General features: G+C 41.2%; 1 protein-coding gene across 2 annotated transcripts in view; it reads left to right on the top strand.

Moving 5' to 3' along the window:
- The window catches only part of ZNF75D (zinc finger protein 75D), a 52,493-nt gene extending 40,751 nt beyond the window's left edge, over positions 1-11,742 (top strand). For both annotated transcript variants that reach the window (XM_058441703.1, XM_032757674.2), the window contains 6 exons: positions 1,499-1,770; positions 3,282-3,811; positions 5,071-5,263; positions 5,981-6,072; positions 6,409-6,535; positions 9,697-11,742. In XM_058441703.1, coding sequence (XP_058297686.1) covers positions 3,401-3,811; positions 5,071-5,263; positions 5,981-6,072; positions 6,409-6,535; positions 9,697-10,406 — 1,533 coding nt within the window. In that variant the 5' untranslated portion in view covers positions 1,499-1,770; positions 3,282-3,400 and the 3' untranslated portion in view covers positions 10,407-11,742. The remainder of the gene's footprint in view (positions 1-1,498; positions 1,771-3,281; positions 3,812-5,070; positions 5,264-5,980; positions 6,073-6,408; positions 6,536-9,696) is intronic.
- Positions 11,743-18,313: the final 6,571 nt, after the last annotated feature.

The following is an 18,313-nucleotide window of genomic DNA, read 5'->3' as shown; positions in this document are numbered from 1 at the left end:
GTCCTTCACATCCCTTGTAAGTTGGATTCCTAGTATTTTATTCTCTTTGAAGCAATTGTGAATGGGAGTTCACTCATGATTTGGCTCTCTGTTTGTCTGTTATTGGTGTATAGGAATGGTTATGATTATAGAATATAGTTTTGAAAGAACCATTCTGAAGATGATGCTCTGATGAACCAAACATTTTTACTAAGTTTATATATCATAGATAATGCACTGTGTCCTTTTACACACCTTTGGGGAGCTTCGATTTTGAATGATGATTGACTTTAACTTAGTGTCATCTGCATTTATATATAAAGAGTCAAACAGGTGCTTTTTATTTTCCTCCTGGACGTGCAGACATCTCTTTGCCTTGTCTGAGTGGTTTTTCACACTGGCTTCCAAAATATGTCAGTTTCATCTCCATTGTAAAACTAAGCTACACCCAGTTTCTCCTGTTTACATTCACATTGGCAATTTTTGTCCAAATGGCTCAACACTTGGTAAATACTGAAAACTTGGAGAATGCTGACAACCCAAGATATTCAGCTTCTTAGAAAGATGATTCTGTAAATATGAAATACCTTACCCAGAGAACTATGCTAAGCACTGCAGGAGATAAAGATAGAAGCAAGATTTCTGTCCTCCAGGGAAAGCATAATGTAGTAGAAAAAGGACAGGATATGACAACAGGATACCTAAATTCCTGGCTAAAATCTGCCACTGGTAATCTATGTGACCCTGAACATGAAGTAGTAGGTGAAGTCATGTCATACCATTTCAAATTATTTATATGTCAAAGAGAAGTATAAATGGGACCTATCTCAAAAGGTTAAAATCTACCTAACAAGAATAAAACAAGAAAATGGTTGGGGAGCACAAGTCTTATAACTAGAATATGGTTTTGAAAATATAAGGGACTGTTGTTTCTGATCTAGCCAGAGCCTTGTCCAGGATCAAATTGCCTTTTACTCAAGGAGGCTTTTGATAAGTCTAGTGACTACAGCTGGAGCTCTCTCTGGCTGGGACTCAGGAAGGCCCAGAACACAGCTCTGCCCACAGGAGTGCTGAAGTGGTTCTGACTTTGTGAGCCACTCTTCCGTCGCCCCTAGACCTTTGAGGTGGCATCCCTTACTGGGTGAGGCTTCTGGTAGAATGGGCTGCCAGCCGCCGGGGAGCCAGCAGGAACAATCTGGATGCACAATACGTGGCAAATCAGGGATAGGAGACCTTGGCACGAGGAGTCTGTAAGCTACATGGCTCCCAGGGAAGAGCCATTTGAGGGGCTCCTCTAGGCTTCCAGCAGGGCTAGAGACTCGGTAGCATTAACTCTTTCTTGCATCCAGGACCTAACTGGAGCAGGAGGCTGGTTCTTCTGGGATGGAAAGGACCCCCGGGACAGTTCCTAACTTGGCTAGGCTGAGACTTCGTAGGCAGAGGGAGGGGGATAGCTGGGCGTAGCTGTCACAAAGCCACCGGAAATGCATCTTTCATTTTCTGGTTGATTCCGGTTCAGGTCCACAGAACTCGACCCTGGAAGAGAGAGTCGGGGTCAGGTCTTCGGGAGGTGGAGGGATCGAATGAGGGAACTGATATTCCAAGACTCCCCACATCTTGGAGCTTCACTCGTCAGGCATCCCGCGCTTTCCTGACATCGCTTCCCCTAGTGGTGCAGCAGCGGAGAGCTTTGCTACCCAGAGCAGCAGGGAGGCGTGGCCACAGAGGCAGAGGCGTAGTCAAGCCGAGGAAGACGAAAGTGGCCTCCGGGGAAGCCAGAGCTGACTGAAGGTAACCGAGAAGCTGATTTTCTCTTTAGATTCGTTTGGCGATTCCCTGAGAAATACCGGCCGCTCCTGCCAGTTGCAGCCTTTGGGGCTGCTGCCTAGTGGGGAATGAGGGTGGGGGATGTGATACAGTACTTTTCAGTAGGCAGTGGCGCCACTCACAGGCGGCAGGTCGCCTGGAGAGCTGGTGGGAGTTGTCCACAGCGAGGCCGCCTGGCCGCAGGCTCCTACAGCCACTTCTTACCTATGGAAGCAACTTCTTTCTACCGGATGTACAAATATAACCCAGGGATGCTAGTGAAGCACACTCAAAGGCTGCTCACGTTCAGAGTTCTTGTGGGCATCCCTGTGGTTGATCTAGAAGTTGTAGTGAATCAGGGATGGGGATTTGGGGCAGTAATGTCTACCACCACACCCAGCGAAACTTTCTGATTTTTGATGGCTTATGAACATAACACCAAAGAAAGGGTCATTTCAACATTAAAGAAAATGGCTTCTGCTGACAAAAAAATATAAGAAGTGTTCCTGTACCTCCTGAGCCTGAATGGTCAGCAAGGAGCCAACCATTTTTTTGAATACCTGTGGCATCCTTGAAAGAATTTTGTTACTGTTTCTGCTGGATCACCTCAGGGAAAATCAGTTTTGAGGGCATGTTAAGTCAGGAGAAAGGTTACCATTACTAGGACCCTTCTCATCTATAAAGAACCTTAATCATCACCATCTCTCTTTTTTGTTTTTAACCACCTGACATTTGTATATATGTAAAGGAAGACCATCTGTAAATTTTTCCAGTTAAAGTAAACAAAAAATTTAATACTCAAGTACAAACCTGTGCAGTGCCCTTTATAAGTCTTTCTTAGAAGTACTACACCCTGCCACATCAAATGTTGATGATCTGCTTGCTTAGCGGGAGGGCATTTGCTTACTTTTTCTCTAATTACTTTACTTCTACTCTGATCTTGCTGTCTCAGTTCTCCTACCCACATTGATACAGTATAAAAGGGAATATTAAGAGTTCCATTTAGTAAAGGCTTCAATCTAAATGAGATGAAGGGATATAGAAACTATTTTTCCTCTGACTAAAGAAAAATGATTGAGATGATCTGTTAAAGTTTCGAGAAACTCAGATATGCCTTATTTGCCAATATAGGACAGGAAACCCACAGATTAAGTATTGGATAATCTCAAAGCTCCTTTTGGCCAATTGGTGCCAGTTTTCTCACCCACCAATCTTTCCTCAACTGTTAAAAAAAAAAAAAAACCAACAGGAAATACGTTGATTGACATTTGTCTTCTCTTAGCTGTGCTTTGTTTCAAAGTTGAAAAACAAAGAAAAGGAGAGAAACTTACCTCCTGAGTAATCTAATCATGAATGTTCTAATTCTTGGCAGTTGATTTTAAAGGAGAAGCCAGACAGGATCTTTTCTCTTCATTTTCCTCTTACAATAAATAGCAAGTAAATATGTGTCATGTGGTTTTCTTCTTGACATGTACTTTTCTTCTGCTCTCCCTCAGTGCTCTTGGGAAGAACAATTCATTGATTTGGTACCAAACCTGATGCACCCTGATTTGTCAAAGGTGGTACCAGGTGGGTGTCAGTGTCACATACAAGAGTAAAACTGTTCCTAGAGCAAATGACGATGAGAGAGCTGAACGCGGATTCATGCTCAAGTCCCCAGATGGGGGCTATGTGGGAGACTAGTGGGTCTGTGAAAGAGAACTCCAGTCAGAGTAAGAAATACAGCACAAAAATAGAGAATCTTGGTCCTGAGAGCGCTTGCAGGCACTTCTGGAGCTTCCGTTATCATGAAGCAACTGGACCGCTTGAGACTATCAGCCAACTTCAGAAATTATGCCATCAGTGGCTGAGGCCAGAGATCCACTCAAAAGAGCAGATCTTGGACATGCTGGTGTTAGAGCAGTTCCTGAGCATTCTGCCCAAGGAGACCCAGAATTGGGTGCAGAAGCATCATCCACAGAATGTCAAACAGGCTCTGGTCCTGGTGGAATTCTTGCAGAGGGAGCCTGATGGAACAAAGAATGAGGTAAGAAGAAAGATTCCCTACATATACAATGATGTAGGATAAAAGTGGATATATCAGAATGGAGGAGTTATCAGAGAATTAGACAGATTAAGTCGCTCTTCTGTTGCTCCTTTAGGACAGCTAGCAAGGATCTGAAATGACATACATGCATCAATAGTCCACAGGTTTCAAAATTTCTGGCAGAGCCTTTCCTTGTCTTAGAGAAAATAAATGCATTTTGTCTTCTCTAGGGCCAGAGTGAATTGATGGTGGTGGGCCTAGTCTAGCATGGGCAAGGACAAAAGAGTTGAGTTCTTAGGAACAGAGAAATAAAGGGCAAGAAAGAGTTGGAAAAGGGGAGAAGATCCACAAGATGGGCAGCACTTACAGAGACCAAAGGAGAGAGAGGTTAGCAAACAGAAGTATGAATCAGGCGGCTCTGGGGAGACTGCAAAGAAAGAGAACAAAATGGAAAGAAAAAAAGGAAACAAGGATATTGAAAGAAGACAGTTGCCAACAGAGAAGTGGAGGGAATCAGGATGCTAAGGGGTAGTATCTTCTGTAGCAGAAACACACATCTCTGGGCTGGGAGGAAAGAGCCTCCATTGCCCTCACTTAGTGGCTTGTCACTGGCCCTGCTGGTGAGTGGGAAACCAAGGTTTGTCCTTGGAAGATGGCAGCACACTTTCTTTCTTCAGGAGCCTACCTTGAAAAATCCAGGGCAGGGCATATTTTTGGTGTCTTATTACTACCAAATCATGTGAAGAGAGGTTAGAGCCCAACTCTTCTCCCCATTTATTCTTCCATCCATCTCCATTCCCTGTGAAATTCTTTCCTGGAGGATTGGAAACTGGCTAACAGGAAAGCTTATTTTACTCAATTCCTTTTCTTTTACAGAAAACCAAAAGATAAAAATTCACTAAAACAAGGATCCAAGTCAAGAAAGTAAACCAGTGAAAGTTCCTCAGCAGGGGAACAGGCTGCCCACCCAACTTTGCTAGTGGCTTGAGCCAGGGCTCTGTGCATCGGGGTAGGGGCCACTGGGTTGTGGGGGGCGGGGGTCTGCAGTAGTCACAGCTTTTTCTATTTTATCCTAATTAGCCCAGATTTTGAGTATAGTTCTTTATGAAAACATAGTGGCACGATACCTCTTCATTCTTTTTATTACTTCTCTAATGTAATGCACTCCCCAAATCTGGGCTCTGCTCTTGTTCCTCCCTCCACTACCACCCAAAACCAAAAGTAAGTTCTGTGCTAATGAGGATGGGGATTATTTCTAGGTCACAGCCCATGAGCTGGGAAAGGAGGCAGTGCTCTTGGGAGGAACAGCAGTGGCCCCAGGCTTCAAGTGGAAGCCAGCAGAGCCCCAACCAATGGGTGTGTTCCAGAAAGAATATTGGAATACATACCGGGTACTACAAGAACAGCTGGGCTGGAACACTCACAAAGAAACCCAGCCTGTATATGAAAGAGGTGAGGAGCTTCATCATAATTGTCTTCTCCTGGGAGCTGTGATAGTAATTAGTTCACCTAGAATGTCCTGGGAATTTTCCAGGTGGCCAGCCATGCTAGCAGCGATGATGTCTCCCAGGTGGGAGTACAGTGGGTTGATGGTGGTTGAAGGTGGGAGTCAGCCTGGGGGACAGAAATATCCAAACCACAGAACCCTGCTATTCACACTATAGGCTCTACTCCTTTGAAACTTGAGAGGAGAGAAGAAGATGGAACAGGGACAGGTGGGGCCACCTCCCCCTCACAAGTTGTAGGAAAAATTGGGGTCAGACATGGGCTATCAGTGGCAGAATGTGATAAAAATTGTGCACTAGGAAAAAATAATAAAAGACAAAAGTCTCCCACATTACCTACTGTACACTGGAGGACCTGAGCCTTTCATTTTCAAACCTTCAATTCTTGCCCAGCTTATGTTATGAGAGGAAAAATGAATAGATTTCATTTGATTAATTTCTTTTATGAAATCTAAGGAATTCATGAACTGGGGAACTGGTTGTATGAGTGGTAGATATTTGGTTCTTATTTATAATGAGATGGCCACTTCTTGGCACCACACACACACTTGTCAATGTGACCCATCTTTACTGAAGGCATCCTGATGTTCTGTATTTTAGAAATCAGCTTGGGATGTTTGTAAATAGGAAAGAGAAATTTCCCCTGGCTATTTTCTACCCACAGCTGTGCATGATCAACAGATGTTAGCCCCTTCTGAGCAGAAAAGAACCAAACACTGGAAGATGGCATCTAAACTCATCCTGCCTGAGTCCCTGGTGAGCTGTTATTTCTGGCTTTTTTCAGGTGACTTGACTGTGGCCTTGCCTCTGCTTATCCCTATTGCCTAGGACTCATAGTGTCCAGCAGGTGCTTTGAGGCATTTTAGCCCCAGTTATTCTCTAGGCAACTAGGCTTGGCACAGTGGGAACTGGGCACCTCCCAGGTGATTCACTGATCCTCTTTGCTCCTTCCTTTCTGCCTTCTCACTTTTTTCCCCTAAATCTTATACTGTTCACATCTTCAGCACCTGGCCTACCATGTAATTCAGAAATGGGTGGTAGGACAGCTTCTGAAGTGGCAAGTACTAAACTATAGCCCATTCTCTTCTTTAGAGTTTGTTGACATTTGAAGATGTAGCTGTGTATTTTTCTGAGGAAGAATGGCAATTATTGAATCCTCTTGAGAAGACTCTCTACAATGATGTAATGCAGGATATCTATGAGACTGTCATCTCCCTAGGTAAAGATTCTTCCTTCCCGTTGTGTAGAAGTTAAGTAATATGTTATGTCCTCTGTTTACGGAAAATGCACCCCTGTGAGAGAGTCCCAGTGTTCCAACAGCTGATTGATTCTCAACTTGATGACGTGTGGGAAATAAAGGGATTATCAGGATCCCCTGGAGAGCTTTTTGTAAATACATGTCTCACTTCCGCATTCTAAATAGAATTATTTTGACTGTGAAAGATTTTACTTTTTTTAACTTTCATCCAAACACACCCTTTTCTAAAAAACATAAAAGCATGCACATCAATGGCATTATTCTACAGAAAAATTAATAACTAATCTGTAAATCAACAACAATAACAATGCACACAAAAGTTTAAATGATATGTGGAAAGATTTACAGGTAGGCATATGGCTCTTAGTTTAGAAAATAATAATTCGAGTCAATATCAATAAAAGTTAAGGAAAAGTTTCTAATTTCCAAACATTTTTATACAATTTTTTTTCCTACTACAATATTTTATAGATCTTTTGTGAGACGAATATTAGTGTAATCCTAAGAAAGATAACATTCAAGTGATCCTATGCAGGTCAGGTTGCCTTGTTAGAATGAGTTAGAATTCACATAATTCCAATAGTATTATTGTCTCTTGAAATTTAAATGTAGAGCATATCCATCATATTCAAAATGAGTTCCACAACTTGCATTTATTTTGATCTAGTTGGAAATAAACCCTAAATTTAGGACTGGTAAAAAAATATATTTAACAAAGACATGGGATTGATCTAAATTTTACTTTACAGGTGAGAGAAAATTACAATTCAGTATGAGGACACTTCATAAATTTTACCAATGCCCCCATTTATAATTAGGCCAACCGTATCTTGAGTGTATATGAATGTTTGAATAAATACATACTAACATATACAAACCAATTCACACCACACGACTCTTCAAAGATGTTGCTTGAAATGGCTTATTCTCTGGTTTGGGATGAGCGGTGTAACACAGTCACTTAATTTTCTGTTAATCATTTTTTCCCTTTTGTTTATCATGATTCACTTCGTATGTTTCATGTGGGTCACTGATACATTTTTGCAACAAAAATCCAGTAGCAGTAAGCAGAAATGTTAACTTAAAGGACTACTAGGCAATCAAAGTTTAAATTATCACATGAAAATAGAGCAGATCACATGTAAAGGTCTTCTGCCATGGGATATATTGTTCCATGACTGAAAATTGTGATTTGGTTCCTAGAACATAGCTCTTGCTCTAAGGTGATACATATTAATGTGTAGCTCCAGTCCTTATGAATTAAGTCTGTATTTTACTGGTTTGAGAAGGTGAATTTCTTTGTGTGCGTGTGTGTGTGTGTGTGTGTGTGTGTGTGTGTGTGTGTCTGTGTGTGTGTGTGTATGTCAGAGTCTCACTCTGTCACCCAGGCTGGAGTGCAGTGGTGCAATCTTGGCTCACTGCAACCTTCACCTCCCAGGCTCAAGCAATTTTCCTGCCTCAGCATCCCGAGTAGCTGGGACTACAGGTGTGTGCCACCATGTCTGGCTAATTTTTATATTTTTATTAGAGACATGGTTTCACCACGTTGGCTAGGCTGGTCTCAAACTCCTGACTTCAAGTGATCGCCTGCCTTGGCCTCCCAAAGTGCTGAGATTACAGGCGTCAGCCACCACGCCTGGCCTGAGAAGGTGAATTTCTTGCCACAAACAAATGCAAAATGCCTTTGCAATAGCAGGTGAAGCCCCTCCCAAGGGCTTAAAGAGTTCAACTTTGAAACAGAGCAGCATGGGCTGCCTCTGCATTTCTTCATAGCAAGTCTATATGCAAGCCACTGAGCAGCACCACTGACGGGAATCCAAAGGAAAATGGCTATAGCATGGTGAAAATCCACCATGGTAACATAAAGTGATTTCTCAATTAAATATTTTGCTATATCAAAGAGAAGTAAGCAAATGCACATGGTAGTAAATCTAGTCAGAATGTCTGCAGGTCCGCATTACCTCAAATATCAGTGAACTCAGGGACCAACCAAGGTTTACACTGATTATTTTGATATATATATTAAAAAAAACAGAAAACCTTAACGTTTTCAAGCATTTATGGCACAGACATAGGGAAGTACAAATAGCATAGATTATATCTTCAAAAAGCTGGGCAATTTAAAGTGCTGCTACAGTGAATCAGAGTCACAATTTTAACTTCATTCTTATATTTGATACATTTTTGTGTGTAGAGTACAGGGTGTGCAAATTAAGAAATTTCAATAACTATTAGAAATGTCAATTATTTTGCAAATATAAAGTGAGTGAAATCAGCTAACAATGCAATACAATAAGACATGTGTTAAACAGAGCTTTCTCCCCCATGAATACTTTTTACTCTTTCCTTTGAACATCTCGATACTTAAATACATTTCCTTTTATTGGCTTGCAGAAATTAAGCAAAAAGTGAACTATTACCTAGCTACAAGATACTAAATAGTAATAAGAGTTTGGAGCTGTCCAGTTGTAATAAATAGAAAATAACAAATATAGTGAAATATACTGCAAGTTAATGCTCAAAAATGCAGCCATCTGAATTACAAGGTACACAATCCTACTAGTCTTCTGAAGTTGTCATTAGTTCATGGAAAATGTAAAAAAAGAGCAGAAACTCCATTTAGCTTTTACCTTTCCAGCAGCTCCAGTGCTAAAGTTGTAGAATCATGTATGTTTGCCCAAGACCAACTGCACATTGGCGTTAGTCACATACTCTATTTTATCCAGAGTTCAATCAACAAGTCTTTATTTGCACTTCTTTTTACATTCAGGAAACAATAAACCTACCCAGGCAGCCTTTTGTTGATAGTTGCGTTCTTCTGTTGGGTGTGGGGATATAAGCCACCCTGCTATGTTATTTTTTTTGTTCTGGGGTCCTAAACCAGTTTGTCTTTTTCTTACCATTTTTAGAATTTTCTTTTTGTTATCTCATATTACTTAATGGGTTTGTTGTTGTGCCTATCAGGGGGGATCAAGGAGAAATGGGTCTATGCCATTTTGTCCAGACTGGACCAGAAATCACTTGTTCCTGTATTAAAGCAATCATCATTGACTTTTCTCTCCATCTATGTAGCTTTCTTGCACTGGGACACAGATGGCTGATTATTCTGTTTATCCTAACAGGGTTAAAGCTAAAAAATGACACTGGAAATGATCATCCTATATCTGTTTCTACATCAGAAATACAAACATCAGGATGCAAAGTATCAAAAAAGACCAGAATGAAAATTGCCCAGAAAACAATGGGCAGGGAAAATCCTGGTGATACACACAGTGTACAGAAATGGCATCGAGCTTTTCCAAGGAAGAAAAGAAAGAAACTTGCAACTTGTAAACAAGAGCTTCCAAAACTTATGGATCTTCATGGGAAAGGCCTCACAGGGGAGAAACCTTTTAAGTGTCAGGAATGTGGGAAAAGCTTCAGAGTTAGCTCTGATCTTATTAAACACCAGAGAATTCACACTGGAGAGAAGCCCTATACATGTCAACAATGTGACAGGAGGTTTAGATGGAGTTCAGATCTTAATAAGCACTTCATGACCCATCAAGGAATAAAACCATATAGATGCTCATGGTGTGGGAAAAGCTTTAGTCATAACACAAATCTACACACACACCAAAGAATTCACACAGGAGAGAAGCCCTTTAAATGTGATGAATGTGGAAAAAGATTCATTCAGAACTCCCACCTTATTAAACACCAGAGAACTCACACAGGCGAGCAGCCTTATACGTGTAGCTTATGCAAGAGAAACTTTAGTAGGCGATCAAGCCTTCTTAGACACCAGAAACTCCACAGAAGAAGGGAAGCATGTCTAGTGTCTCCAAACTGAGGAAAGTTACCATGTACAGCTTGACCTTAGAAGTGGTGAAAGAATACAAAATTATGAGTCACCCAATGATAGGAATCTGTCATTAATAAAACATTTGGGAAGGGTACATGTTACACTTCACAAAAAGGAATCTAAGCTGTCTGTCTTATTCAGCATTGCATCTTCTGTGCCTAGCACAAGAGTTGATACATAAGGAGTATTTTATAAATAAAAAAATGAAAGTGTAGTGATGAGATTCCTTTAGTTATCTATCTATATGTATATATCTGGTTATTCAAAGCTTCCCCACCCCCAGTCATCTAAATTTTTCAGGTATCAAGTGCTCAACAAACATATGATAGTCAAGGCTCTTAGTCTCATTCTTTATTCTTTTTCAAGAGAAATGGAAAATAAGAGTACTTGGGCCCTCTTAAGGGAGCTCAGAGAGAATTACTAAATTAGGGACAGTTTCAATAGTTATCATTCTATTTACATGAACAATCAAGGCCAGGACTCAGGGAACTTTACTCTGTAACAGAAAGAGAGGATTCAATGTTTGCCCTGGGAGAATTGTCCCATTCTCGTTGCTTCTCTCCTGAGTATCCACTACCACAATGTCTTCTGTCAAAGAATTACAAGTAGCAAGGGAATGTCTGAATGTAAGGACAGACCTAGGGACCTTGCAAGCACTTGATATCTCTCCTCTTGCTGACTTTGTCAGCATAGACGTATAATGAAATGATGAGGGAGGCAGTGTTGGCCCTCATCCAGGTATCTGTTTTTTTTTTGTAGAAAGCACAGATAAGTGGTGAATGGTCTTTTTCTGACTTTCATTATGTGGACTGGATGGAGGCTTTCAAACTGGTGCCATACTGCTTCAGGACCTAAAGGGAGCCCCATCTTTATGGCCGATCAACTACAACCCTATATGCCTGAATACTCTGCAAGAAGGCCTGGAGATTTTGCAAAACTGATTTATTGAGAATGGCAAGGAGAGCCTTGTGAACTTTTAGCTTTGGTGCACAGCTGATACCAGGAGGGAACATCCTGAAGTGTCAGAGCAAAGTAAAGCATATGGCTCAGAGTGATGATGCCATTCAGAGCCAGGCCAGATGAAAGTTGTTTTCTGTTGTTGCTGGTTTTCTTTTCCCTATTAGCCAAAGTGACTATCTCTTAAGAGAAGATAATGTGATGTCAAGGGAAGTTGGAAGGCATGGATTTATATCTGCGTCAGATCCTGGTTTATAATGTTGGCCAAGGCTTATTTATATATGTTTATTTAGTATTCCATAAAATTGTACTTTGTAATGAAAATGACATGTTTTATGTTAAATTTAGACAATAAACAAAACTTTGTTACCAAATCACTCAGAAATGGCCAATGTTTGCTTTTTTGAAATGGATGTCTTCAGATATTTTTTCCACCAAGAGACCGTTCTAAGCCTGTTTCCAAATTTATAAAATGAGGATTATAATTCCTACTTCTTACGGCTGCTGTGAGGATTAAATGCACACATGTGAGCATGTCTGACACAATGACTGGCCACATTTGGTGTTTCCTAAACATTTGGAACTTTCTTCATTCTTCCTTCACCTAGTATTTAGAAAAGAAAATAAGCTTTGTCTACTTGCCCAGCTTTTAAGCATTCTTCATTAATGAATTTTCCATCATTTCTAGCTGGTTTTTAGGCCCACTAATGATGGTCAGAATGGTAGCCTTCTGGCATGACATTCATTTCGTTCTAGAGGTGCTCCTCTCTAGTCAGCCTGAAACAATACACTGACGTCCCAATTCATCTAGGTATACTGCTCATGAGTAACAAAACCAAAATCTACTACAAACCCTCAACTTGAGATTCCTGAAAATGGAGAGGAGGTGATGGCTAGGGGTGGAATTTTTGTGGACAGTATATATGCTATTAGGTGCATCCTCAAGCCAATAAAGTAGAAATGAAAGAGGAAAGAGGTGACTGCATATAATGGCGACTAAAAAGAATGAAAGTGCTAAGCCAAAAGGAGGAAGTGACCTGGGAGGAAAGGATCTCATTATATTCCCAAAGGCTTGGAGACTATGACTGCCTCACCACCCGCCCCACCCCCACCAGAATGATCTGAGATTGTGCCCTTGAAACTAAAAGGAGAAATTCAAATTCCTGCAGAGGACTCCATTCTCTTTGTGTGAATCCATGTTTGCTAGCATCCTGGATAGCTGCTATCATACCACCATTCAAATAAATTTATTCATGTAGCTTTTATAAAGAAGGGAGGTTTTTTAAATTATTATTATACTTTAAGTTTTAGGGTACCTGTGCACAATGTGCAGGTTTGTTACATATGTATCCATGTGCCATGTTGGTGTGCTGCACCCATTAACTTGTCATTTAGCATTAGGTATATCTCCTAATGCTATCCCTGCCCCCTTCCCCCACCCCACAACAGTCCCCGAAGTGTGATGTTCCCCTTCCTGTGTCCATGTGTTCTCATTGTTCAATTCCCACCTATGAGTGAGAACATGTGGTGTTTCGTTTTTTGTCCTTGCGATAGTTTGCTGAGAATGATGGTTTCCAGTTGCATCCATGTCCCTACAAAGGACATGAACTCATCATTTTTTATGGCTGCATAGTATTCCATGGTGTATATGTGCCACATTTTCTTAATCCAGTCTGTCGTTGTTGGACATCTGGGTTGGTTCCAAGTCTTTGCTATTGTGAATAGTGCCGCAATAAACATACGTGTGCATGTGTCTTTATAGCAGCATGATTTATAATCCTTTGGGTATATACCCAGTAATGGGATGGCTGGGTCAAATGGTATTTCTAGTTCTAGATCCCTGAGGAATCGCCACACTGACTTCCACAATGGTTGAACTAGTTTACAGTCCCACCAACAGTGTAAAAGTGTTCCTATTTCTCCACATCCTCTCCAGCACCTGTTGTTTCCTGACTTTTTAATGATCACCATTCTAACTGGTGTGAGATGGTATCTCATTGTGGATGGCCAGGATGATGAGCATTTTTTTTTTTTTTTTTTTTTTTTTTTTTTTTTGAGATGGAGTCCTGCTCTGTCGCGCAATCTCGGCTCACTGCAAGCTCCGCTTCCCGGGTTCACGCCATTCTCCTGCCTCAGCCTCTCCGAGTAGCTGGGACTACAGGCGCCCGCCACCACGCCCGGCTAATTTTTTGTATTTTTAGTAGAGACGGGGTTTCACCATGGTCTTGATCTCCTGACCTCGTGATCCGCCCGCCTCGGCCTCCCAAAGTGCTGGGATTACAAGCGTGAGCCACCGCGCCCGGCCGATGAGCATTTTTGCATGTGTTTTTTGGCTACATAAATGTCTTCTTTTGAGAAGTGTCTGTTCATATCTTTGCCCACTTTTTGATGGGGTTGTTTCTTTTTTTCTTGTAAATTTGTTTGAGTTCATCGTTGATTCTGGATATTAGCCCTTTGTCAGATGAGTAGGTTGCGAAAATTTTCTCCCATTCTGTAGGTTCTCCCATCTGTTCACTCTGATGGTAGTTTCTTTTGCTTTGCAGAAGCTCTTTAGTTTAATTAGATCCCATTTGTCAGTTTTGGCTTTTGTTGCCATTGCTTTTGGTGTTTTAGACATGAAGTCCTTGCCCATGCCTATGTCCTGAGTGGTATTGCCTAGGTTTTCTTCTAGAGTTTTTATGGTTTTAGGTCTAACATGTAAGTCTTTAATCCATCTTGAATTAATTTTTGTATAAGGTGTAAGGAAGGGATCCAGTTTCAGCTTTCTCCATATGGCTAGCCAGTTTTCCCAGCACCATTTATTAAATAGGGACTCCTTTCCCCATTGCTTGTTTTTGTCAGGTTTGTCAAAGATCAGATAGTTGTAGATATGCGGCATTATTTCTGAGGGCTCTGTTCTGTTCCATTGATCTATATCTCTGTTTTGGTACCAGTACCATGCTGTTTTGGTTACTGTAGCCTTGTAATATAGTTTGAAGTCAGGTAGCGTGATGCCTCCAGCTTTGTTCTTTTGGCTTAGGATTCACTTGGCCATGCGGGCTCTTTTTTGGTTCCATATGAACTTTAAAGTAGTTTTTTGCAATTCTGTGAAGAAAGTCGTTGGTAGCTTGATGGGGATGGCATTGAATCTATAAATTACCATGGGCAGTATGGCCATTTTCACGATATTGATTCTTCCTACCCATGAGCATGCAATGTTCTTCCATTTGTTTGTGTCCTCATTTCCTTGAGCAGTGTTTTGTAGTTCTCCTTGAAGAGGTCCTTCACATCCCTTGTAAGTTGGATTCCTAGGTATTTTATTCTCTTTGTAGCAATTGTAAATGGGAGTTCACTCATGATTTGGCTCTCTGTTTGTCTGTTATTGGTGTATAGGAATGGTTATGATTTTTGCACATTAATTTTGTATCCTGAGACTTTGCTGAAGTTGCTTATCACCTTAAGGAGATTTTGGGCTCAGATGATGGGGTTTTCTAGATATACAATCATGTCATCTGCAAACAGGGACAATTTGACTTCCTCTTTTCCTAATTGAATACCCTTTATTTCCTTCTGCTGCCTAATTGCCCTGGCCAGAACTTCCAACACTATGTTGAGTAGGAGTGGTGAGAGACGGCATCCCTGTCTTGTGCCAGTTTTCAAAGGGAATGCTTCCAGTTTTTGCCCATTCAGTATGATATTGTCTGTGGGTTTGTCATAAATAGCTCTTATTATTTTGAGATACGTTCCATCAATACCTAATTTATTGAGAGTTTTTAGCATGAAAAGTTGTAGGATTAGGGAAGAATTTAGCATAAGAAAAGAAGGTTTAGGTTACCTGAAACATGTGTGAGTTCACCCTGAGCTGCGAGTTTGCCCTGAGCTGTTCCACAGTTAGGGAATCAGAGACCACAACCAAAAATGATAGAAAAGAGTCCTTCAGAGTGGCCCCAGCCAGAAACCGGCAGTTGCCTCCATGTTTAGGTGCTGCCCATCAAGGGTCCTCAGTTGGAAAGGAAAAGAGAGAGAGAGGGAGATATTCCCCTGTATGGAGCAGAAAGGAAAAGGTGAAAAATAAATCCCAAACTTTGGGCTTACCTCCTGGCTGGCTCACGAAAATATGTCATAATGGAGAGTGTCCAGATTCTTGGCATCTTGAACGAAGAATTGGACAGAACACACAAACAAAGCAAGGAAAGAATGAAGCATCAAAAGCAGAGATGTATTGAAGATGAAAGTATACTCCACAGGGTGGGAGTGGGCCTGAGGATAGGGGCTCAAGAGCCAGATTACAACATTTTCTGGGGTTTAAATACCTTCTAGAGGTTTCCATTGGTTACTTGGTATACACCCTACATAAATGAAGAGAATAAAGTAAAGTTACAAAGTCATTTACTAGGTGTATGCCCTATGTAAATGGAGAGGATATTTCCTGTCATAGCTGAAGTGTTTCCATTTAATGTAGTTCTAGGAAGTCAGCGTGAATTGCCCTTATGTTCTCTTCCTCCAGACTCTATTCTCCTGCCTCACTACTCTAGTGCTTTTACTACCTTTACCTGCAGTTCTTTCCCCAAATTTATTGTGTTCTGCACTTTGAATTTTTAAAGAAATCTAATTTACACTTGAGGCATTTTCATCCCACAACTGAGATAAGCCTAAAATGCTGTTCTGGGTTATTGTTCAGTCTCTGCTTTGTATATTTGAAGGTAATAAGAACACAACCAATAAAACTCAAATGACTTCAACACACAGTGTTTTCCCCCACTAAAAACATGGTTGCATACAGTTGAAATTATGATAGCTAAATATTCTTGTCCTTGAATCTCCTCTACTGATTCTGTTAGAGTAGGCAGATAGCTGGATATGAGCAGGAGGGGGAGACCCTGAGATAAAAAGGAGATCTGGAAAATCTCACACCCCAGAGACCACCAGAAACCGACATGCTAGATATGAGCAGAGAAGAGGGGAAATACCTATGCAGGAAGTAATGCCCCTTTAGACACACAGTAATCACTCACTCTGCAGTTAGCAGGTCAGAATGTAGCTAGTTCCATGCTGGTAAGTAGAGAAAGAGGGCAAAGGAGAAATTCTTAAGAGATACGCAGGTGCAATAAGTACAAATTTAGTTTTATACAACATTCTGGATGTGGTGGTAATAAGCAATGCAGCCATTCAGCTTGTTCCCATGTCAGCCAGATCAGCTGTACTTCCTCTGGTCCTCAATCAAATGAGATTCAGTTCTCTGCCAGACTGAAGCGATTAAAAACAAAACAACAACAAGAAATGCAGACAGGAGGAATAAGTTCAAGATCTCTATTATTTAACATGGTAACTACAGCTGGTAACTACATTGTATTCTTGAAAATTGCTAGGATAGACTTCAAGTGTTTTCATCACACACACAAAAATGATAAGTATGTGAGGTAATGAGTATGTTAATTAGCTTGATTTAGCCATTTCACAATGTATACACATTTCAAAACATAATGTTGTATATGATATAGACAACTGTTATTTGTCAGTGAAAAATGAATTAAGATATCAGGCTATTTTCCACCGTGTCTGAGAGTCTATGCCCAACTCTCCTTCTTTCTGACTGCCTTACTGCTGTCACCCAAAACACTGGGATTATAGGCGTGAGCCACCTTGCCTGGCCCTGCCTTACTGCTGTCAATTGCTGAGTGCACCCTCAGAGTCTCAGTCTTCTTCACCTTACTTTGCTGGCTCATTCCTCTTCTCAGTTCACTCACTCTCCTCGGTGATTTCGTCTACTGCTGTGTATCGCAAGGCTTGAAATTCCGTGTGTTGCCTTGGCATCATTGAGCTCCACAGGGCCTCAAAGGCTTAGCCAGGATTTCCCCTGCTCTCATCAGATATGCTCCTTACACGTTGGGAAAGTCTCCTCATTCAGCTTGTTCCCATGTCAGCCAGATCAGCTGCACTTCCTCTGGTCCTCAACCAAATGAGATTCAGTTCTCTGCCAGACTGAAGCGATTAAAAACAAAACAACAACAACAAAAAATCACGTCTTTCCATAGGAACAAGAAGGTAGGGATGCCATCACCATGGGAGTAAAAAGTGTACCTTCCATAGGACTTGCTGGTTCACTTTGCTCCTAAGTGCAACCCAGTTGTGGTCTTGTGTGTTGTGCTATGTCCTCCTCCCAGGGTGGTGAGTATATGAGACCAACAAACTGCTGCCAATCTGATCTCTTCAGTGATGGGTAATATGTGTTCAGCCATCTGGAGTTATTTAGAGTATGGAATCCTTCCTTCAACAATGGGGTGAATAGGAGGTGACCAGAACATGCTGTGACTCCCATTTTGTCTTTCGTGCAAGAATGCTGAGATCATTATATCCAGCATTCATCTTTGCAGAGTCACTGGCTTTGCAAGACATTAATAGAAGTCACTTCTGGTTCAGGAGACTAGGAAGAGAGGGCATTGGCTTACTTTCATTCATTTCTAGAAATCTGCAAATGAGAGGCACTATTTTAATACCTTAATATTTATCAAACACCCATTATGTGTCTAGCGTGCATTCATCATGAATGGCTTTTTAAATTTCCCACAAAAGAGTACACATATATTCACGACATAGATTTGCCTTCATCCATATTAGTCATGCTATGAGAGCCACAATTCTTGGACTTACAAACAAGCTCCCTAATACCGTTGTTTCTTCAAAACATTACTTTTGTCCAGTAACTCTTTTTATGGCAACTGAAGATGGTACATGAGCTCAGGTCTGTGAAATCTACCAGTCTTACCATCACCCAGAAACACCTGGCCTCATACAGTGCTAGAGCGGCCTGGTGAAAACTCAGTTGTAGCATTATAGAGGAAACAGAAGCCTGCAAGGTTGAAGGGCTGTTCTGTAGGATATAACTCAAGTTCTGTACTCACAAGCAACCTATGGTGCCATTCTGCAAAGCCAGAATGGGATAGAGAGTGACCCCTCCC

The sequence above is a fragment of the Hylobates moloch genome, unplaced genomic scaffold (assembly GCF_009828535.3).
Source record: "Hylobates moloch isolate HMO894 unplaced genomic scaffold, HMol_V3 SCAFFOLD_7, whole genome shotgun sequence".
NCBI lineage: Eukaryota > Metazoa > Chordata > Mammalia > Primates > Hylobatidae > Hylobates > Hylobates moloch.
This window is presented reverse-complemented; position numbering and strand designations above follow the sequence as displayed.